Source organism: Dicentrarchus labrax, unplaced genomic scaffold (assembly GCF_905237075.1).
Source record: "Dicentrarchus labrax unplaced genomic scaffold, dlabrax2021, whole genome shotgun sequence".
In the NCBI taxonomy this organism is placed as follows: domain Eukaryota; kingdom Metazoa; phylum Chordata; class Actinopteri; family Moronidae; genus Dicentrarchus; species Dicentrarchus labrax.
In genome coordinates, this window is record NW_026136705.1 from 8,141,348 (window position 1) to 8,163,846 (window position 22,499).

The 22,499-nt window shown below is 40.8% G+C and overlaps 2 protein-coding genes across 2 annotated transcripts; one reads left to right on the forward strand and one right to left on the reverse strand.

Moving 5' to 3' along the window:
- Positions 1 to 273: 273 nt before the first annotated feature.
- crx (cone-rod homeobox) lies at positions 274 to 4,335 on the reverse strand. The gene is made up of 3 exons (XM_051401626.1): positions 3,881 to 4,335; positions 2,726 to 2,877; positions 274 to 2,536 (listed from the first exon to the last, which is right to left on the reverse strand). The coding sequence occupies exons 1-3, from the start codon at positions 3,975 to 3,977 to the stop codon at positions 1,898 to 1,900; spliced, it is 888 nt and encodes a 295-aa protein (XP_051257586.1). The 5' UTR covers positions 3,978 to 4,335; the 3' UTR covers positions 274 to 1,897.
- A 7,613-nt stretch (positions 4,336 to 11,948) lies between these two features.
- kptn (kaptin (actin binding protein)) lies at positions 11,949 to 22,326 on the forward strand. The gene is made up of 12 exons (XM_051401595.1): positions 11,949 to 12,796; positions 14,108 to 14,190; positions 14,303 to 14,387; positions 14,463 to 14,517; positions 15,469 to 15,547; positions 15,880 to 15,953; positions 16,468 to 16,574; positions 17,959 to 18,063; positions 18,200 to 18,263; positions 18,383 to 18,518; positions 19,561 to 19,734; positions 20,614 to 22,326. Exons 1-12 carry the CDS (start codon positions 12,469 to 12,471, stop codon positions 20,776 to 20,778), a joined length of 1,455 nt encoding a protein of 484 aa, XP_051257555.1. The 5' UTR covers positions 11,949 to 12,468; the 3' UTR covers positions 20,779 to 22,326.
- Positions 22,327 to 22,499: the final 173 nt, after the last annotated feature.

The window sequence follows — 22,499 nt, forward strand, 5'->3', positions numbered from 1 at the left end:
TCAGTGCTGAGGGGGAAGATTACAAGTGCACTGCACCCTCCAAGAGAGGTTAACCAATCAGGGTGCGCAGACGCAGGGATTAACCAATCACACCACAGAGAGGGAGGGCAGAGGGATTAAATTGAGCACAGAGTGGGATTAGGCCAGTGTTGAGTGCAGAAAAATGCTTTGAAATGTCCCTCGCTACCCGTTCTCTCTCTCTCAGTGCAGTAGATGTGAATTTATAATGGAAACAAAGAAGAACGTTTTACATGGTTGAGGACAGGGATATGATTTAAATAGCAACAAAAGTAGAATTTGTGTTTATTATTTATATCAGAATTACATCAGAAATCTCTCAGGAGTGACACTTTATCAAGCCTTTAATTTAGCCGACATTAAGCACGTCAGTTGCACAAATGTAATCTGAATCTAAACAATACCGTAAAACCATAGATTAGATTTATTGATCATTTTATGGCAACTGCTCTAAAGTTACGCAACTGCTCTACAATTCCATTTCGCTTTAAAAAGATAGCATAATACACAGCTTTTGACACAAACTCCCACAACACACAAACAACACATACGTCTGTGAAATATTTCCAGATATTTGATGTCATAGCTAAATGTGCGTGGCAGTAAGCAGGTCATGTGGGGATTACCAAGTTGTCAGAGGAGTTGGGGAGATTGGTGGAGTGGTGGGGGTTGAAAGAAGGGGATCCACTGAGCCGACATCTCACAGCCAGAACAATTAATAAAAACAACTGTTTAATGAAAAGGCTTTATTAAACTGCATTGCTGTCAATGATTGAGATGCTTTGGAATAATATGTTAGTTTTGGGGGGGAAGAGAAGCAAAAGGTAGACAACAGGTGGCGATCGAGAAAAGAGATACTGTAGAGTCGGAGCGAGAATGACGAAAGAGGGAAAAAAAGGTGAGGAGAGAGCCAGGAAAGGAAGAGGTGGGTGAGATGGGTGAGAGACAGAGAGAGACAGAGGGGGATAGGGCAATAATCCTAACTAATTCACTTAGGGCATTGCTGAAGGGAGGCTAAGAGGATTGGGACACTCCCAGAATCAGATAAGCTAAAATAACCAAGACGGACCAGTGAGAGCCATGCAGGCCATATGACAAACATGACGGGTCCAGACCTGAGCACAACATGGCCACTTTACATCCGCACTGTGTCTTCATACCGACCTGTGGGTCAATTAATAACTGTGTCAGAATCAGGCCCAATGAGCCGTAAACCTGCAATGAGTGTCAGTGCACAGGCGTGTAAAGAATAGATCACTTTAATATGTCACACAACTAAAACAGAAGGTCTAATTTTTCCATCAAACAGATTGGGAGGATAACACTAAAGGCTAACACTGTAACACAAATGCTCAAAAATATCTAAACCAAATTACATATTTAAATGTAGCATAAATTAATAATAAATAGCTTAAAATAATTAAACCCTGAAGGAGGAAGTGACCTAGAGGACTTCTGAGCTCCTTCCTGTCAAAGCAGCTCTCCTCTCACTCTACGACGACGGCAGTTGATGAAACAGTGTCTGAGTCAGACGGTCTCGTTAAAAGAAGAGATGGCCCGGTGTGTTTCCATAAGCACGACTCCAGTATATCCCTACAAACTCTTTCAAAGCTTTTGTTCTCTTACTTAACGTAGCGTGAAGAAGACAACAGATAAATGATTTGCAGTCAGGCAGCATCGATGACAGTCCCTGGTCCCTTCATCTCCAAAGTCATTCAAATCAACTTCTACAGAGGTCACCCTTTTGAAAATAAAACAAAATCTTACAAACGAGAAACTGAAAATCAAAGATAACGAGTCCTCTGGCTGCACTGCCTCGCACTATCACACACCGGACTCGTTGAGACGCATGACATGTTGACACACCCTCTCTCCCTTTCTAGAGGACCTGGAACTTCCAGGAGTTTTGGTCTTTGTGGTCCAGGCAGTCCATTGTGGTGAAGCCCAGTTTCCAGGCCTGCTGGTCCTTGTAGTCCAGGCAGTCAACAGAGGTGAAGCCCAGGGAGGAGGCAGTGCTGTAGCCCTGCGAGGACAGCGAGGCTGGGGACTGGCTTAGGGAGCCCCCCATGGAGGGCACGGTGATGGGGCTGAGGGCGCCCACGGTGCCTGACAGCTGCGAGTGCATGGGGGACAGGTAGGCGCTGCAGTCCAGGCCGGTGAAGTAGGAGGTGGTGCTGGCGTAGCCCTGGCTGTAGGCCGACGGCTGGCCGTAGCTCATGGGGTAGGGGGAGGGCCGCTGCATGCAGGGCGCAGAGGAGGAGGCCAGGGGATCGGGCAGGGGCGAGATGGCCGGGCTCCAGATGGACACTGCAGTGTTTCCAGTGCTGGAGCTCGGGGCCAGGCTGGGGCCTGACTGGGCAGAGGAGGGGCTGTAGGAGCCAGATGGGTTAGGAACAGGATCAGGGGCGCTGGGTTCCTGCACTGGAGAAGCCTTCTTTTTAGGGGGGCGGGGTTTGGACTGGCCACTGCTCTGCTGTTGCTGTTGACGGCACTTGGCACGGCGGTTTTTAAACCAAACCTGGAGAGAAAGACACAACGTTTGTTTGAGTTTGTGTGAACGTGGAAATATGTGTCCTGAGTTGTAAATAATCAGAGGTGTGGGATACAGAGGTGAGAGTGTGACTTGTAGTTGTCTTTAAATCTCACTCTAAGTAACCCACAAACACTGAACAGTGTGGATCTTGGCTGCAGCCTACTGCTCCAGTACCTGCACACGTGACTCAGGCAGGTTGATCTTGAGGGCCACCTCCTCCCTCATGAAGATGTCTGGGTAGCGGGTCTTGGAGAACAGGGCCTCCAGGATGTCCAGCTGTGTCCGGGTGAAGGTGGTGCGCTCTCTGCGCTGCTTCCGGGGAGTGGCTGCAAACCAAAGAGACGCACAGAGAGGATTATTATACTGCCTGGCAGCAAACAGAGAGATGACACGAATTATAACTCAGACTCTTATTATAACATGGCGGTCATTGAAGAGATTAGTTTGTTGTTTTCCTGCTCTGTGTGAGAGGATGACGACAGATAAAATATGAATGGAAACCTCACAGTACATTTCTGTTTTGACTGACTTTTTTTCTCTACAGGCTGCTTGTGACCAATATGGAGACAAGTCATTGCTCATTGTATCAAATTATTCTAACAGTCACTGGTTCTTTTGGCTTTCCCAGAGAAGGAGGAGACATTTGTTTGTACATTCAAAGTCAGATCTGCCCTCTATGGTACACAGCCAAATGCCTGGGTGTATTTGTTTCAGAACAAGTATTGTGAGGAATTGTAGATGCAGTTAGGATTTGGCATTGAGCACAGCAAGTGTCTCCATCTACTGTCAGTCTGCGTTTATCTGAGCGTCAGCGGAATGAGAACATTTGAGGGAAAAAGTGAGAAACAAAGAAAAAGTAAAATCTTGTCTGAATCCTGACAGACACTGAGCTCAGCAGTGAGCGCAGATTATGTGCGCTTCAGTTTAAAAAAGCATTCATTAACGAATATATCTGCACCAATACCGGCACGGCTGTAGAGGAATGTAAGAAGATATTTTACATTCATTAAATCAATAATATCTCATAACAAAGTTAAATATTCAAATTTTCTTGGACTCAGATCGGTATAGTAATGAAAATTCTATGGTACGATTTACTATGGAATCATTATTATCAAACCTTTTCATCCATACAGCCTCTGGTGAAACTATTTTTTATCCTCTTTCATTTCTTTTCCGTTAGCTGCAGCTTTACGCACAGGCTGCGCGTCTTTACGCATCATTCTGGGTAGATTGTATACTATAAATTACCACAGCAGCAGGAGACAAATGCATTAAAGTATAACAAAAAGTGTAAAAAGTCTTTAAAATATAACAGTTTGTACTTACACGGATAGGCGACGGTTGTGTGCAGCACATCCATACCGGGGCCAGGCAAATTTAACCCGTTCATGGTGTAATGGGGTTGCTTTATGTAGGACATCATCCTTACAGCTGGCTTTTAAGTCCTGTCGCTGACTTGTTATGTCGGACACGCAACGCAGCAGCCGAGGACCCCTCAGAGCTCAGCGGGGGCAACAAGTCGGAAGTGCGTCGGATCCAAACCCGCTGCGGAAAGAAGCGGAACGCGCCGGAGTTCACCAGAAAACCTCAAAGTGTCTTTCTTTTCCCCTATCTGCAGTTTGAGCGTTTACTGTGTGTCAGCTTAGCACCAGAGCACACTGCCGCGCGCTGAGCATCCGAACTGCGTCTGCAAGTCGGACTTCACACAAGTTAAGTCATCACACAGGTGAAGTGGCCCCCGGATGCCTTTGCGCCTTGGTGAGGTCGCTCCACTGAGTTTCTTTACCGGCACACGCTGCTAATTAGAGGGAGCAAGTGGCTCCAGCAAACCCCTCCCACCGCGCGCGCGCGCGCACACACACACACACACACACACACACACACACACACACACACACACACACACACACACACACACACACACACACACACACACCGGTAAACTACCCAAAGCAACAGGCTACACAGTAAGACAAACCATACCAGTTTATTTTCACAAGTTATAAATGATTTGTATGTTTCTAGTCTTTGATATATGTATGTATATATATAGTATATATACATGCTATATATATTCATACATATATATGAATATGAAGTAAAATAAAACAGAGATAATGCAAATATTTTTAGAAACAACATTAGTCAGAATAAAATTTGCATTATGTGACAAAATATAGCTACCGATGTTGTGCCACAAACCATGAATATTTATTTATCTTTATAAGAAATAGAAAAGAACATCATGAATTATTTTTTTCAAACTTTATTCATAGATTGCCAATTACAGAACAACATCAAACATTAGTAAAACAAACCCCAGCCCCCTCACCCCACCAAGGCCTCGGTGACAATAAATATACAAACAGTAAGACTGTAGACAATTCCTGATATACCTTATGGTTAAGCACTGTTTAAAAAAAGAATAACATTATATAAATGTATCCATCTAACTGGCTACCTGGTGTGTATACTGGTGCATAAGAAAATGTGATATGCTTTCAACAAAGTTCAATAAATGGGGCCCACAGCATGTTTATAAAAATGCCAATTCCCCTTTTTCCTCCTGCTGATCAATTAACCTGCTTCGCATCGGCTACACATTCACACATAATTGACAGATTACATTTATCTCCAGAACAGCTGCATACACACGCGGCACACACACACACACACACACACACACACACACACACACACACACACACCAAACACCCAGATGCACAAAAGCGACAAAGCTCATTTGATTTATCATAATATGCTTTATCTGAAAAGTAAGTATCTTATCTCCAGATAAAGGGAGGAAAGACAGAGCAATCCGTTCAGTGGTGGAGCAGGAAAGGAGGCTGGAGGGAAGTGTTGCTGCACAAATGGGGGAAAATGGACGAGATGGTGTGTGTAGACTGAGGGGAAAAGAAAGACAAGAAAACAGCAGAAGATACAGAGAATGTGGCTGCGAGAGGAGTTGAAGGTGGAGGAAGGAAGAGCAAGTGGACAGAGGATTCAGAGCAAGGAGACAGCCGCAGTCCCTCATGGAGAACTACAGACAGACAGTGTTACATAGAAATGGGTAAAGAGAAAGCAGGGGATTCCCACTTTGTTTTTATGGACTACAGTGAGAATGAGTGAGATACATGTGCATATGTATTATGAACTGTGTGTTTGTGTGTGTGTGTGTGTGTGTGTGTGTGTGTGTGTGTGTGTGTGTGTGTGCATGCATTGTTGTGCACATTATATAATGCTCTGAAAGCCTTTGACAAACTTTATCTCTAATTTAATTTGACATTAAATTATGACTGCTTTTAATTTTTCCAAAATAAATTTTCTTTATTTTTTTGGCTTTTATTGTTGAATTTTATTTGCAAATTACTTTTTCATTTAGTCATTAGGACATATGTTATATTGAAATATTGTAGAATTATTAACAAGAGGAGTTGCAATCAGTGACTTAAAAGTATTTTTTGTGACTTATATTCATCTGATAAAAAAGATCATATATGTTAGACGAACACTGTCCAGATGATGTGGCGATGGCGATGCAGTCTCCACCCAATAGTGGAACAGCTCGTCCTGCAGCTGCAACAGCAAATAGGGAAGTAGGGGAGAGGACTGAGCTGGTATAATCCCTGCCCGACTGCCCTCCCCCCCTAAAGCTGGACTCACAGAGACACACTCAGAATGATGCAAGCGTGCGTTTTTATTTTAAGACCAAACAGTTTGTGCTCAACATACTGGAGGCCGAGCCAGGCCTTAAAACTGAGGAAGATGGGAATAAGAGAGAGAACAGGTCCATGTGAGTCAGGCGGAAGAGAGGAGGGGAAACAGGTACAGGGAGGGAGGGGAGGGGAAGTGAGAGGGATGGAGGAGAAGCAGGTGAAGGGGCAGAGGGTGGGGGAGGCTCTGGTTCTGGTCCCCACTGACACACTGCTGCAGTTAATCCAGATTAGAGTGTCTAAAACAGGTCGGCTAAATCTGCAGGCCAGCCAGCAATACAGAGGCTGCTGTCAGCCCCAATCACTCACCCTGCACACACGCGCACACACACACACACACACACACACACACACACACACACACACACACACACACACACACACACACACACTGTAATAATCTCCTCTGTGCAAACCAGGTGCCACCAGCAGCTCAGCACAGACCCCACCAGCCCCTCCTTCCTGTCCACTTGGAGCTCCATACTGTCAGACTGGACGCACAAACACACACACACACACACACACACACACACACACACACACACACAGACACACACAGACACACACACGAAAGTCCACTTCACCACCAAGCACCATCTTCGACACTCAGTTCAAAGTGCCCTTCTTGTTTATGAGGCAGTCCACACAGGTGATAGGCAGCTAGACAGCGCTCCACCCTGAGCCTCAGACACATGACCTCGTCAGTATGTGCAAACCTTCAACCTGCTGAGTCACCACGAAGCCCAATATGACCTGCAGATTGAACATGTCCTGTGTCAATGAGTGTGACCCTGTGAGGGAGGAAGGTGCAGCTGAACACGAAGGATAGATTCACATGTCTTCCGTAAAGCATTACACTCAGACTCTGATGTACATTAAAGGGTTATTGTTTGCTGTACTTGTTCCTCCGCTTCACACTGGCTCTGAAGAGATCCCTTCTCCAAATGATTTTCGATCTGTGGTAATTGATAGCTTTCTAGTGTTGTCATGTCAGCGGTATCAGTTAACAACAGTATATGTCCTGAATGAATGACATGTAGTATTAATGACTGGATGAAAAGTGCTGCAGGGACGACGTTTTTTTGAAGGCCAGCCCCAGAAGTTAGTCTCAGCCATGTTCCTCTGACAACAAGCCAACAGGATATTTCCATTAGATTTTGGATTATTAAAGAAAATAAGCTCAGTTGCGAACAAAGGTTTATGATAATCACGTGTTTTGTTCATCGAGATAATGTAATTAAAATCTACAAGTTGGAAAGTTTGAGTTAGAATAGTTTGTAAGAGGCGGACTAGTGAGTAGATAAGTCTTCATTTTCTGCGTGCTGACGTTCAATGTTGCCAACAACCTCTATAGTCTTATTTGACTCATTTCATTTTTAAAACACACTGACCTCGAGGATAGGGCACCAGAGGTACTAAAATGCTTTTCCGAGTTGTAAGACTCATTCCTGCAGCACTTTGTAAACATGAACAGACTGAGGTTACTCCAGGCCTCTGTAATTAAACTTTAAACTTATTTTAAAACTAGTAGAAACTAGGAGAAAGACAAGAAAACAGCAGAAGATATAGAGAATTTAGCTGGTTTTGACCTATGATTGGAATGTGTGCACATATATCAGGTGACTGTGACCTTGTGCAACATACTGAACCCAAAATTGCTCCTGATGCTGTGCATCAGTGTTTGAATGTGTTAGTTTCTGTTTGTGATGAGCAGTTGGCACCTTGCAAGCGCTGTACAGTCCATTTACCATATCACATAAATTATTCACTGTAATTACTAAACCTTATCCCTCCTAGAAGCCATTATTTTTCACTATGGTAAAAACCTTATTAAAACATTTTATTTTTATTTATATTGAACTATATTTTGTATGTTGGTGCAACATTTGCTTGAGTCTTATGCTATTACCAAAAGTCAAATGTTTCAGCATTATATTTAATAAATACGCTATAGGATCATCATGTTATTCAGTCTGATATTTATTTATTTAAAGAAAAAGAAAGGAATCGGCTCTCAGACAGGGACTGGCTCCAATCGTTAATTTGAAGGAGTCTTAGAGCCAACTCGTTCACTAACGACACATCACTGCTTAAACCCCTTCACTGCTTCTGTTATTGTGCCTTTGTAGGGCAGTAAAGCTTTAAAATAAATGTAGCAGAGAAAAAAATACAATACTTCCCTCCAGTAGAAGGATAAAGTTGCATAAAATAGAAATCCTTTGGCGAATTACAAGTACCTTAAAATTGCACTTGAGTAAACAGTGCTTGAGTAAATGTACTTAGTTACTTGGAAACCTCCCTTGGTATCTTTTGAATGTGGCTTTTAATTTTGGGGTAGCTTTATTGGCCAAGTATGTGTACACATTCAAGGAGATACATTTTTTTGAAATCAATAAAACATTAGTAAATAAAAAAAATAGAAAAACAAGGGCCTGAGATCATGTGGCAGATTTACAACATAAACTTCTGCCCCCATGATCCCACACTCACATTATCACACACACACACACACACACACACACACACACACACACACACACACACACACACACACACACACACACACACACACAAGGAGTTTGACCCTTAAAGTTGCTCTCAATGTTAAAGTAACAATGATAAAGTATAAACAATACAAAAGTGCAAAGGGTACTCAGCTCCTGAGTTTGTATTTTTGCTATTTATATCATTTTCCCTGTTGTTGTTTTTTTGTTGTTTTTGATGTATTATGGTATTATATTAAGTATTTTACTTATTGTTACTATTCATTTTCATTTCTACTGTCTACTGCTCTCAGTAATGTTGTGTTGTGAAGCACTTTCGGCAGTGCATCATTGCATGCAGTTATATGAATAAAGTCAGTATTATCATATCATATATTATTTCTGATAACTGTTAAAAGTGCTGGTAAAGCTGATTCACATAACATAAAAACTACAGCCACAATGCACTTCTTATGCAAGGTATGTGTGCTGGTGTGCGTGTGTGTGTGCGTGTGTGTGTGTGTGTGTGTGTGTGTGTGTGTGTGTGTGTAATGAGTCAGGAGTTGCAGTGTGAGGTGAGGTGTGTCAGTGTGGAGGATGAGTGATTACAGTGGACAGTAATCCTGCAGATGGATTAGCAGGTGGTATTAGGAGAAGTGGGGGTGTAGCACACTGCCACCTCTGAACTGTCACAATATGGAGCAGCAGCTCACAGGGCCTCACCTCCGTCTGCCTCACCCCTGCAACACACACACTGGACATTGTGACACACAATGCGGGATGGTCGACATCCACTGAACTGATGAATGAGTGTGTGTTTTAGCTTTTATGAGCTGAACGTTTCTTAAAGCTAGTGCTTGACTTTAAAGCATAAAAATCAAAAGTGTGTAAGAAGTTTATCTCCTGCTGGCAATAATATCCCTCTGTTTCACTCATACTTTCACTTCAAGTTTTTAATGTCAGATACTTAAATATAACCTTAACACTGACTTCTTAGTCAGTTCTTTTCTAAACCCAAACTTACAGCATATCAGGATTATTATTATTATTATTATTATTATTATTATTATTATTGACATTACTCTATTGTGGCTTTGTAATAAGTATGATGTTGTTATTAAGTTGTTTTCTCGCTTTATTGAAACTGAAACTGAAGGTTGATTTTAAATTTTAAATGTTTTTTATTGATCATGCTGTAGCAACTACAGAACAGGCCACCGTGGACCCAATACTGATTTTCCCTTATATTCTTGTGCTTTTTTGTCAGTCTTAAATTGCATTCATATTGATGTTAAAAAGGTCATAAAAAGTCTTAAATTTAACCTCTTGAAATCTGCAGAAACCCTGTATTTGGTTTGATGGAAACGAATTACAGATCTTATGCAACAATCTTTTCTGTCCCTAAATAACCCTTTATATGATGTGTCTATCCCAAGGATGACAGTGTAACAAGGGTTTTCGGACATTAAGTGACAACTATAGGAAAACCATCCAGTAATGTCGTGTATCGTAAGTGAATGTGCAGAAATGTTTGGTCAGTCTCTGGCCCATTTAAAATGCCCAGTGATGTATTCCAATGTTATTATAGACCTTTTCATGGGTGCTGGTAACACAACAGAGACAGCTTCAAATGATGTTTTCTAGCTTTTTGATCTACTTTCTTTTTAACACACCAGGTTTTTTTCCCCTGAGGATAGAGAATGTTAGCAGACAGTGATACAATGCTGCAACGTTGTTCTATTATCTGATAAAGACTGGTGAAAAGGTATTTCACATCACATGTGAATGCAAAGAGGCTCCCTAGTCCTGTTACTGATGCTGTAGTGAAATATACCAACAATAAAGTACAGGTCTCAGTGCTTGTTTGCTTTGCAGTGGTAAAGTGTAGAATTAGAATTCAATCAAACTGTTGTTCAAAGGAGTCACAGCTGAGCTCTTCTTCTTCTTCTTCTTTCTTCTTCTCATAAATCAAATATTTTTGATAGTAGAGACCCTGCTGCCTTATTTCAGAGAGCTAGGTCTGGCTTCTGAGTCACAACTCCGTCCTTAAAGTTGTGTTGCTGTTGTTTGTTGTTGGTATCTCAGCCAGCTAATTCCATTAAATGTTAGTGACTAGAGAACAGATGGGAACAGAACTCCTGAAATTCACATCATTATGAATGTGTTTCTCCATGGCTGCCACTGAATTCCCAATTAATTGTGATAACACTGGTGAGGATGAGGATGTGAGAGTTCTTGTGAGGAAACACGCAGGTTCCTCTGCTGCAGTGAAGGAGAAGCACTGGCTGCTAAGGCAGGCACAAGGTCAAGTTTAGGCTGAGCCAAGACTGAACCCGGGCTTGGCAACAGACCGCCTGGGAGTGCATGTTTCATCCAAAAATCTTCTGTGACACTATTTTGCTTATTTACTCACGTAAGACTGGGTAAGAGAAAGCCTAACAGATGACGATGACATGATAACAGAAGAAGCTTGGACCATAATTTCCTCAAGGTCACCACAGTATTTATCAGTTAAATGCGAATTTTCTTTAAAAGGTCTCTGAGACAACCTGCATCTGCTGAGGGGTAAAGCTGCCCAGCAGGAGGGCAACGTACAGCTTTCCTCTACAGTCGCTTCAACAACATGATGAGTGAGTTTTCACTGACATCTGCTGGACAAACATCATTAACTGTCAGTGATCTGACTGACTGGGTTGTAGGTGGGCTGTATAGATGTTGCTGAATAAGCAGTCCTAATGACAACATTTATCTTTCTAATCATATTCCTCTGTATACACAGAATGTGATTATTGAGCTCACAATGGTATGTTTACATTCTATTAAATACATACAATAATATTAACACTAACAGTATTGTAGAACTATCTGTACTATCAGGTTTGACTCTTGTATCTGAGAGGTTTGCTGTGGTGTTGAGAATGCAATTATTTTTTAGCACAGTGCACATTGTAAATGTAAATAATAAATAAGTGATTTAGAGCCAGAAATGCATAAAAAGAAGAGAATAAGTGAGCAGAGATAGACTGGAAGTCAGAGTAGAACATTATTAATACCAGAATCACCTGTAAATGAAAAGTATTTTGCGATGTAGCAGAGACTGCCGGTAGATGGCAGCATTGTGCACGTGATGATGGAATCTGTCATTAATTAATAACATGAAGAAGAAAACCGGCGTGCTGCTTTCAGAGCCTCAGGTGGGGGCGGAATTACAGGACACATTCAGACGTCCACAACCGGTTAATGTTACGGATTCTAATTGTTTTACCCGGAAGATAATGACCAGAGTCACTCTGTATCAGGGTGGAAGACTGTTTAAAACCAATCAGCACAGAGCTACGTTTTAGCGACAGATTAAGACATGCAAACAAAACAAACAAAAATACATAAAAAACTAAGAGTAAAAGAAACTGGAAATCTACTTGGTGAAATTGGAGATAGCCTAATTTTTTTTATTTGAATGCTGTTTTGTCTAGAAAAGCCTGATTTTCCTCTTCACTGGTTCGTTTAGAAGTACTCAATGCTAGATACCCCACACACGTGAACGCACCTTCTACCCAACCCGGATGTTTTGCTTCACGTCAGTTTGCTCGAGCTGTTTGGAGTCAGTGAAACTACCGGACACCGTACTTCCACACAGAATAACACCGGTTATCACTGGACCCGTCGTTCATTTGAAATAAACTGTTTGTTCTGAGTGTTAGCAACAATTTTGAAATGAATGACGGAAATCTCATGTAGTTGGAGAGCAGAGCAGCCACACAGCGAACATGAGCAGTCTTCATTCTCATTCTTGACTCTTCTGATAACAAACAGTGAGTTCAGTTCCGTCCTTCAGTCCTTCAGGATGCTCCGAGAGTCGTATCCGTTCGTGGAGGACAGCTTCAGCCGCTTCCCGTCGCAGAGCAACGTTTACGGGCTGTGTCAGGCCGGGGAGCAGGAGCTGTTGGCGGCCACTCTCAAAGGGAAGGTGGTGTGTTTCAGGTACCAGGAGCTGCAGCAGAAAATCCGACCTGTGGCCAAAGAGGTTCAGTTCACCTACATACCAGGTAAAACCTCCAGACCGTGACATTATAGTGCACCATGACACCGTCCCTAGAACACAGCAGGGACTATACACTGACTGGCCCTTTGGGGATATTATAGAGAGTTATTATTGTTTTAAGATCAAATGGGACATGGGTCAGTGGAATGTGGTCTGCTATAGTTGTATAATAATCATATCAATGTTGTTGATTATGTTCAGACCATGTGCAGGGACGTAATACGAACACACCTGCACATAGTGGTATGATGCAACCAAGTGCACATTTGAGGTCCTTTCACTGAGGCTACCTTTACTCCATTACATTTATCTGACAGCTGTTGTCACTAGTTACTTAGCTGATTCATATTTTACGAACAGACCACATGATGAGCTTCTAAAGTTGCATTGATATAGGCTAAACAACCCAGCCGTACTACTGTATTAACTATTGCAGGAAGCACAGTGATGTGATGCATTTAGGGTAAGTTAAGTAAGCAGACATATCGGTATTGTATGCATATATGTTGATATATGAAGACTGTTTTTAAACTGGTATATAATGCAGAAGAATGTGCTATTGGTGTCACTGCAAGGTTTGTCCAGCAGAGTGCGCTGTGATTTACAGTTCAGTAATAGCAATAGCAATGTCAAGTACAATTGGACAATTATTGAACATCTTAAAGAATGTTTAATTAAAATATTCTTTAATAAAGTTGTTTGTTGTTGGGTTGGGTTCAGTTGTCTTTTTCCAGATGTGCTGAGCAGTGATTGCTCCTGTCCTGAATCCCTGTCCACCTCTGTAGTCTTAAATCATGCTATCCTCCCCAATAAGTTAAACATATTGAAAGACCTGAACCATATGGTTGACATGGAATATGAATTCTAATACTGTATGTCCTGTAGCTGTTACAGATTAAACCTCCCAACAACTGCAGTAGCCAAAGAGATCCTGTGTATTTAACTGTTGCAGGTTGTTTGGATAAGTTTATTGGGATAGTAAACCTATCTGAATTTGATTATAGTTATTGAAACTATTGCACATTAATTATTACACCACCAGGTAAAATAATACCTTCCTCCACTGTTATTTTCTTGTTATTAAACTTTAAATAAGGTGGGAGTATGAAAGTTAGTAAAATTTGATAAAAAATTATTTTCTCCCTCAAATAATCTATAAACTAAACCAACAAAGTCTTGGCCCAATAAATATCTGAAGAATAGAGTATACTAGTCAGAGTTATTTTTAGTAATGCAGTTTTTGTAACTAATTTAGTCCTGAATCGTGTGCTGCTGCTGTGCTGCATAAAGACTGGATCCTGTCTTCTTTATCTAGTTGATGCAGAGATCGTATCAATCGATGCCTTCAACAAGTCTCCACCCAAAAGAGGTCTGGTGGTGGGCATCACATTCGTGAAGGTATATTTTCATATTGAAGCTCACAATGTAGCATGTTTAAACTTTACTGTAAAGGTTGTAAATCCTTTCTACAATTATAGAAGCATTGTTAATTATGGCTCAACTCCTGCAGGACTCTGGTGACAAAGCCACACCGTTCCTGAATATCTACTGTGACTATGAGCCCGGATCAGAGTTCAACCTGGAGTCTATTGCACGTGAGTGAAGCTGTGTCCTGATGTGTACGGTGGTTTTGCTACCAGATGCTGATGTTACTGTGTGTCTCTGAACAGAAAGCTGCCTGAACCTGGAGTTGCAGTTCACGCCCTTCCAGCTGTACCACACAGAGTAAGTCTGCTGCTGCAGAGCTGTGATATACACCAATGAGCGATACATACTAAAGGCAGAGACATCCAGGAGCAAACCCTGGCTTTTTCGGTCTCAGAGATAGCGCAAACCAAGTTCACACTGAGTTCAGTTGCCATGGCAACCACCACTGCAGGCCAAACCTGCAAGTACAAGGTTTGCTCAGGATGACAGATCAAACGTATAAAGATCCAACTCCTGACCAATCAGCTGTGAGGAGTCACCATTCCCTCAGGATCCCAGAATGGACAAAATACTGCACTCACATTACTGTGACAAGTACAACAGCAACAGAGTGGAGTCATTACAAACCAGTGGACAGACTTTGCTTTGCATGGCAAGCTGTTAAAGTGTAAGTATAGTAAATGCTTACATTCCCACTGTGGTTATAAAACATGGCGTCTAGAGCAGGTAGATCACAAGTGTCAATAATAAACAAAATGCACACTTGAATGTTCTGAGGTGACTTTGTGAATAGAAATGATGCAATGGAATAAATAAATATTACTAAAACAACCGAAAACACAGTACCAGCCCAACAACATACTTCCATTCCAGCTACTTAACAAGTTAAAATGTCAGCTGTGTACTGAATCCTATAAAATACATTTACACTACTTTATAATATACTGCTTTTAATATTTAATAAATGTAATTCACTTTTTTATATTCTTGAGCTTTTACCTTACTGAAAACGATCTTATCTCATTTAATCTGCTGTTATTACCTAATGTCTCTGTGTGTATCACTGTTTCATTTTAAATGAAATGTGCCACTGCTGATGTTTCACATCTTATAAATGGCTTATAAAAATAGCTTTATAAAAGTACTTATGAATTAGATTTTATTGTCTCTATGGCCACGTCTGTCAGCAGCCAGAAACATGACTGTATCTGGATAATAAATGTCAGCAACCTTTTCTCTCTGTGTCAGAGTGCAGTGTGACGATGGAGGCAGAGAGACAGTATTCCTGCTCAGTGGTCATGACCAGAGGATCCACCTGTACAAGGAGGTCAGATCAGAGACTAGAACCAAGTGTGTGTGTGTGTGTGTGTGTGTGTGTGTGTGTGTGTGTGTGTGTGATTCTAATCGGATATATATAATGTAGATTTATTCCTTTCTTCTTCTTTATCTCTATATTTATGATTTGTGTGTATAATGTCTTTATATCTTAAAATATTTCCTATGGTATTTTTACCATTGAATATACCAAAAGATCATTACATGACTATTGTCTTCTCGCAAGACAAAACAAGATGGTCATGAGTTTTGCACCTCTGTAGTTGAGTTGTTCACTTTGATTGATCAGAGCACCATTTAGCCCGACTCTCCTGTTTCCAACAGAACGCCTCCCTCCACCAGTTTGAGGAGCAGCCAGTGGAGAGACTCTTCCCTGAACTACAACAGCTACCAAGCAAGTTAGTCTACGTTCCTTTGGCTCTGTTTGCTCTGTATCTGTTGGTGTTTGATTGTGTGTGGTGATTAATTGGTTGATTGAGACCAGCAGCAACTTGTAAGTGTCTTCATTTCTGTTTGTTAATCAGTCTCAGGATTTTCCTGCATGTTCCAATTTTATTTATTATCAAATAATGACTCAAAAAAACAGTTCTGTTCATGCTCAGCCTGTGGGGCTGATATATACAAGAATTCTAAATTTGAAGGTTATATATACGGCATTCAGTGCCACTAGATGTTGCACTGGAGCACCAGCATCTCAGACTAAAACAATTGGGCTCTACCGCCCACCAGACTCAGCACTATAAAAGACAAATAAAAGAGGAGTAAGACACATAATGAAGACAGTACACTTTGGCAATCATTGATATTGCATATAAGCTGGAGGCAAAAAGCGGCATGTCACTGCTGTCAGTAAGGACTAACTAACTGTATGTATAACCGATAACCCTCTGTGTTCCCCCGGCCTCCATGCAGTGTGCTGTGGTTGGATGTGTTGACTATATCGGGTGGCCGGCGACTCTCAGCTTTTGGCTGTCAGAGCGGCTGCGTTGGACTGGCTCTGGTCGACCAGACAGGACCAGGTGAGGGAGACCAAACACAGAATAAAGAGGGACTTACTCCAGCTGGATTTCCTGGATTGTATTTCATGTCTCACCGGCACCTTAGAACATTCATTCCAAGAGACTGGGTCGTATATAAATGTGTAAATGTGTTTGGCTGATGATGGAAAAACAAGATACTTCTTCTAAATGCACACATTTGTTTCATTTATAACATGCGCGTACATTCTGTAAAAAGGAGATGGGTTCTCCAAATTACCGCTTCTGTGAGGAAAAAACGAAAGCCTGCTAACCGAAATGCATTTATTTTATCTAATTAATTTTTTTAAATGTGCAAATTGTTTTACTGACAAGGTAAAAAAACAAGAGCCTTAACTTTTCCTAAATGCACATATTTTGTCTCATAAACTTAAGAGCACATTCTGTCTTACTGAGAAAACAAAGAACATGTTAACCTCAATTCATTAATTTTGTTTCATTTAAAAAGAATAGTATATTCAATTTCTGCCAATGTTTCCTACTAAATGTTACACACTGGACCTTTAATAGTTGGTCCCCAGAAAAAAAAGTTTAGGAAACATTACCTTCAAAGACATGCCCAACGCAGGGCAAGGGTAATCACAACATTGTGATAAAAAAATCGGTGTGTACAAGTTTGTGTATACAACTTCTCATGTCGTAACCACAAACTCAAGAGTTTGAAGGCAACAAATGTGACACATTGCATTGTGGGATTGCTAGCAGAAAGTAGTATGTTACGGCTACTACTGGCTTCATTCCATTGTGGAGATTCTTGAGGTAACTACATTTCACACTGTGAATCCAGGCCCTGATGGACAGTAAATGTAGTGTACAGTACACAGAATAATAACAATCAGCTGTGTGTGTGGGTGTGGCTGTGCAGAGACTTTACAAATTCTTAATTACAGTAAACGAACATTAGGGTTTGGGTTAGTGTGTATGACTTATTAAGTAAGTAAAATCCTGCATTCAAACTCTTAAGTGAAAGTACAAAAGTAGTAGCATGAAAATATTATTTAAGTACCAAAAGTAAAAGTACTCAATATGCACCCATTTCAGAATAATGTATATTATATTGCTGAATTATAGTGATGTGTTCATGTTCTAGCTGGTAAAAGTGGGACTCATTTTAATTCCTTATACTGCTGGGTTGTTTAACCTATAGTAATGTATCATCATTTATTAGTTGAATTATATTTTCTATTTCATCCAAATCTTAAACATAGCTAGCTGTCAAAAAAATGTAGTGGAGTTGAAGTATAAAGTAGCATAAAATGGAATTGCTCAAGGGTCCCTTAAGGAAAAAGGTTGGGAATCACTGCTCTATAGGACTATTCCACGGTGTGTTTGAAGGATGTTGTGTGTTTTTTTGTTTTTTTATCAGAGGTTTTGCAGAGCTGGCGGTTCCAGTTTGACAGTCCAATCTCTACAGTGCTGCTGTTCCCTCTGAGCTGCCCAGCTGAGCCCAACCAGCCCAGCAGAGGGAAAAGTATGTTACTGGACTTTTTTAGTCTCACATCTTAAGACTTGTATCCCTGTCTTTCTCTTCTTCATTTTTTTTCTTTTTGAATCTGCAGCGTGACTTATGCCTGGCCATCACTGGGGATTGTCTTTGTCTTTTTCAGGTGTGGAAACGGAAGGCTACAACCTTCTGGTAACCAGCACTATAGAGATGGCAGTTGTCTACAGGTCAGATAACTTTGTAAAGATGTCAGTGTAGAATTTTCACTCATACTTCATCTCTGTGGTTGGGAAAATGGCTCTGGGCTGAGTTCTGGACTGTGTATTTGTTGTGTATGTTTTCTCAGAGATGTCCAGGAGCGAGGCTTGTCTCACCCGGTGTGCCTCTCAGAGAGTGACCAATGGGACGCAGTGCTTTGTGCTCTGGTCATTGACCTGGATTTTGACGGGCAGAAGGAGGTGCTGTTGGGAACATATGGGCAGGTCAGAGCTCCTCTTTACTAATGGACTTTAAAGAATAAATCTGATGATATACTACATTTTATATTTTATATTGTAGTAGTATTGTCCATCTCTAAGTACTTTCTGACTTCCTCAGCCTGTTTGTGGGTCTCAGCTCCAAGGCCATTGGTCCCTAATGTAGACATAAGTCTTTTAAATATGAGCTCAGTCATTTATTATTGTTCTGAAACAGCTGGGAACTGTAGTTTTGAACAAACATTGCTCAAACAGGAGGACATTGTGCATTTGTTGTGGACTATTTTCAGCGGTGATTAATCCACATTTGGGGCTCGAGTGAGTATGTGCAGCAGCAGTATGTGGGATTCATGTCGCCCAGTGCAATAGTTTGGCTTATTGATGTGTTTTTGGACAACAATGGAGCTCTATGGCACAGAGGAATAAGATATATCAGGGTTTGAATTCATTGTTTGTTTTGGTGTTTTAATGGGATTTGTTGACAATAAAAAAACAGGGTTCCCACGCATCCTAGAAAACCTGAAAAACATGCAAATTTAGAGACTAGTTTTCCAGTCATGGAAACATCTGGAAATTAATTAAAATGACCAAATATCCAGGAATATTTTATGCTGTCCTGGAATTTTTTGAATTCTATTTTAGCTTGTGCTGTGGCCAAATTAATGTTACGGTTAGAGGAAAACCATCAAATCATATTTATGGTTATATAAAGCCGCACAAAACGAAAAACAAAATGATATACAGCAGGTCCAGAGCAAGTGAACGTGATGGAACCTGACATAGTAAGACATGAAATCCTACACAAATGCACTATAGAACTACTTCATAGGTGTATACGTGTATGTATATAAATAACTGTATATTTAGGTTTATTTTATTTTTTATTTATTTCATATGTTCTTCCATTTTGTTGTGCAACCTTGTGTTGTATAATGACAAATCAATGACCTCCACCCTTGACGTCACCTTTCAGGCATCTAATTAGAATTACAGACTGATGTGGTCACATCCTGATGATGGCAATTTTATCTTCCTCTCTGCCGAGCAGGAACTTCTCTGTTACAAGTTCCAGCCGGCAGGTAGCGGACGAGACGGACAGTTTCAGCTGCAGTGGAGGCGGAGCTTCAAGAGCCCGTTGCTGTCCATCATCTACCTAGACTTGACTGGGGACGGTTTGAGAGAGCTGGCTGTCCTCACACTAAAGGGACTGCATATCTTACAGGTACGTAGCAGAAAGCTGTCTTACGCTGGTCTTAACGAAGGTCACTTCCTGCCAGGGTCAGTGCCTCTCTGCTGCTGATCAGCACAGTCAGATAAGCCAGAAGTTCATTGTAAACTAGGTGCCTTTTTGAATGATGTTCTTCCTTTATTTGAGTTACATTTGTTATACTTTACTGTGCTGTTTGTTTTGTTATTACTATACATTCTGTAATAATAATATCCTACTATATACCCTGTGATCACAGTCCTGGATCAGATATATAAATGAAATATAAAAAAAATGAATGTATATCAGCAGGATGAATACTTCATCTGCTTACTATGTCAACACAAAAGCATGTTCTTGACCTGAGAAAAGATCTTATTTCTAATGGAGAGGTGAATTGAAACAAGCATCAAGTCATTGCTGACCTCTACTGGCCATCAGAAGCAATTGCAGCAGAACTGAAAGACCTGATTTTAGGGGCCCTTTTTGCCTACTTTGTCTGTTCCCTTCATCTGCAGTGGACTGTAATTGTCAGAAACTGTCCATTTTCGAATAAGAACCATATCAGCTTGAGAACTAACAGCACAATTATCTAATAAAGACATAATTGACTTTAATAAAATTATTTTTGTTTGCTTTGCTCCTGTAAAATTTCAGCTATCATGTGATGGCTCTTGTAGCATAATTTTCCAGAAACTTTATCAAACCCCAAAGAAAACGTATTACCGTGATCTGCTATAACGATAAATTTGTCACCCTCACACATCCAGTATCAGCTCAGCACAGACCTCACCAGGACAACTGCTGTGGTATTTCTGAAGCAAAGCTCAGAGCTGATATTGATATTTTTTATTGATATCTGATGTTGTGTTGTTTTGCTTCCTGTCTTTTCAGCACACTCTTACCAGCACTGCTGATTTGGTCCTTGAGCGGCTTGCCCAGAGGGTGTCAGCGCTGACAGCCGGCTCTGAGATGGAGTCAGCCGAGGTTCAAGACAGAGAAGATAAGGGTGCTCCAGCTCAGAAAGAGGAGTTTACAGCGCAGACACCATCAAATTAAGAAACACTGTGCCTTTTGTTTACATGTGGAAGTCCCGATGGTTCAGACTGAAGTGATGGTGTAATGTGAAGGATGTCCTCAGGGGTGTGTGTTCCTGAACAGTCACATTTAGGCTACCTTCACACTGCAAGTGCTCAATCTGATTTATTGCACATATCTGACTTTTTTTGTTTGGCTGTTCACATTATTTTTAAAATGTGGCCCGTATCAGATTCCAGATTCTAATATTGGAAATGGAAGCCACAGAATACGTGTACGGTTTCATTTATAGGTTGATGTGCAGTGGAAGCCAGCCAGTGAGCAGATGATAACAAGGACGGAGACAAGGAGAAAGAGAGACACATTTTGAATTAAGGCTGTTTGTGAAGCTAACACTGCCTCTTTCGTATGGAGGTGTGTGTGATGCTGAGTCAGAGCAAACACAGACCAGTTACCAAGTTTTGCTTGTACATAACTGTCACCCCAAATACTTATCACTGTCCCTCCACTGACTGCCTCCACTGCAGCTGAGTGACTCCTGCCAGCACAGAACTGTGACAAATGTAGATCCAGAGTGATGTAAAAGTCACATGAATTCTGAAATGTGACTGAGGCCGCATTGCAAAAAAAATTAGACCTGTATCTGACTTAGGGCCACATATGAAATAAAAACTAAAAAGATCAGATTCAATGTGATTTGTGCTGTTCACACTGTCGTGAAAAAAAAAACAGATGTGAGTCACATATGAGCACACAAAGATCTGATTTGGGTCACTTTTGTCTGCAGTGTGAACATAGCTAGAGAATCAAACATCACATTTGCCACCTGAAACAGTAACACACTGCCATGTGGTTGAACACCGACTCTAGGTCAGTGGTTCCCTACCAAGGGACTGGGACCCCCACTAAGGGTCGCCAAAGCTTCATGGGGGGGTTTCTTGATTTTTAGGGGTTTTAAGGACTATATCTTAATATTTCATACTTTTTTCTTGAGCAAACTAAATGAAATTGTAATTTTTAAAGTATAGATTATTATTCAAGATGTAAACTTTGAAGACCTGAACACAAGATATATTCAGAGAGCCTTCAGTCTCTCATAAACAGCCTCATCCTGCATTAGGAAAACTAAAACAACTGAAGAGCATAAAACAGTGAACAGGCATCAAGAAAACACTGAATTTGTCCAAGAAGAAGTCTGTATGACTGTTAAATATTTAAAAATAACAAATAATAGAGGATTGTAAAAAAAAAGTTACTAATATTATCAGTAAAACTCATCTGTGATCAATATTCACATTAAATAATCTGCTCAGAATTCATCCAAATCTCCTGCAGTTACTGTGTTCACTGGTTGGGTTCATTGAACACTTTATCAGCTGTTCTCTACTGTTATTGTTATTCATACAGTATAACATGAAATGTACAGAAAATAAGTCACTTAGTCAGATTATACAGTGATAGAAAAAGGCTGGGAACCAGTGCTGTAGGAAACAGTAGAAGAAAGTGTAGAGCTGTAGATACTGTGCAGTAATTTGGAAATAATAAATGACACATTCGGCTCTCACTGTTTTTGTTGTACTGTTGTTACTGTGATCTCCCTTTGTGGAATTAATCGCACTTCATATTGAATTAAGTAAACAGAGGCGGAAACAAGTGCACCATTGGCATATATTTTATTTCTTTTTATTTATTTACTTCTAATAATAATGACCATGAGATCAGATGACTTTACTCAGACATGG

Bases quoted from the DNA above. Each gene is read 5' to 3' on its own strand.
- crx (XM_051401626.1), bottom strand. From the start codon at position 3,977: ATGATGTCCTACATAAAGCAACCCCATTACACCATGAACGGGTTAAAT. The intron at 2,878-3,880 runs GTAAGTACAAAC...TTTGGTTTGCAG, and splicing joins CACAACCGTCGCCTATCCGT to CCACTCCCCGGAAGCAGCGC. The intron at 2,537-2,725 runs GTACTGGAGCAG...CTTTCTCTCCAG, and splicing joins TGCCTGAGTCACGTGTGCAG to GTTTGGTTTAAAAACCGCCG.
- kptn (XM_051401595.1), top strand. From the start codon at position 12,469: ATGACGGAAATCTCATGTAGTTGGAGAGCAGAGCAGCCACACAGCGAA. The intron at 14,388-14,462 runs GTGAGTGAAGCT...GTCTCTGAACAG, and splicing joins CAACCTGGAGTCTATTGCAC to AAAGCTGCCTGAACCTGGAG. The intron at 15,548-15,879 runs GTCAGATCAGAG...TGTTTCCAACAG, and splicing joins GGATCCACCTGTACAAGGAG to AACGCCTCCCTCCACCAGTT.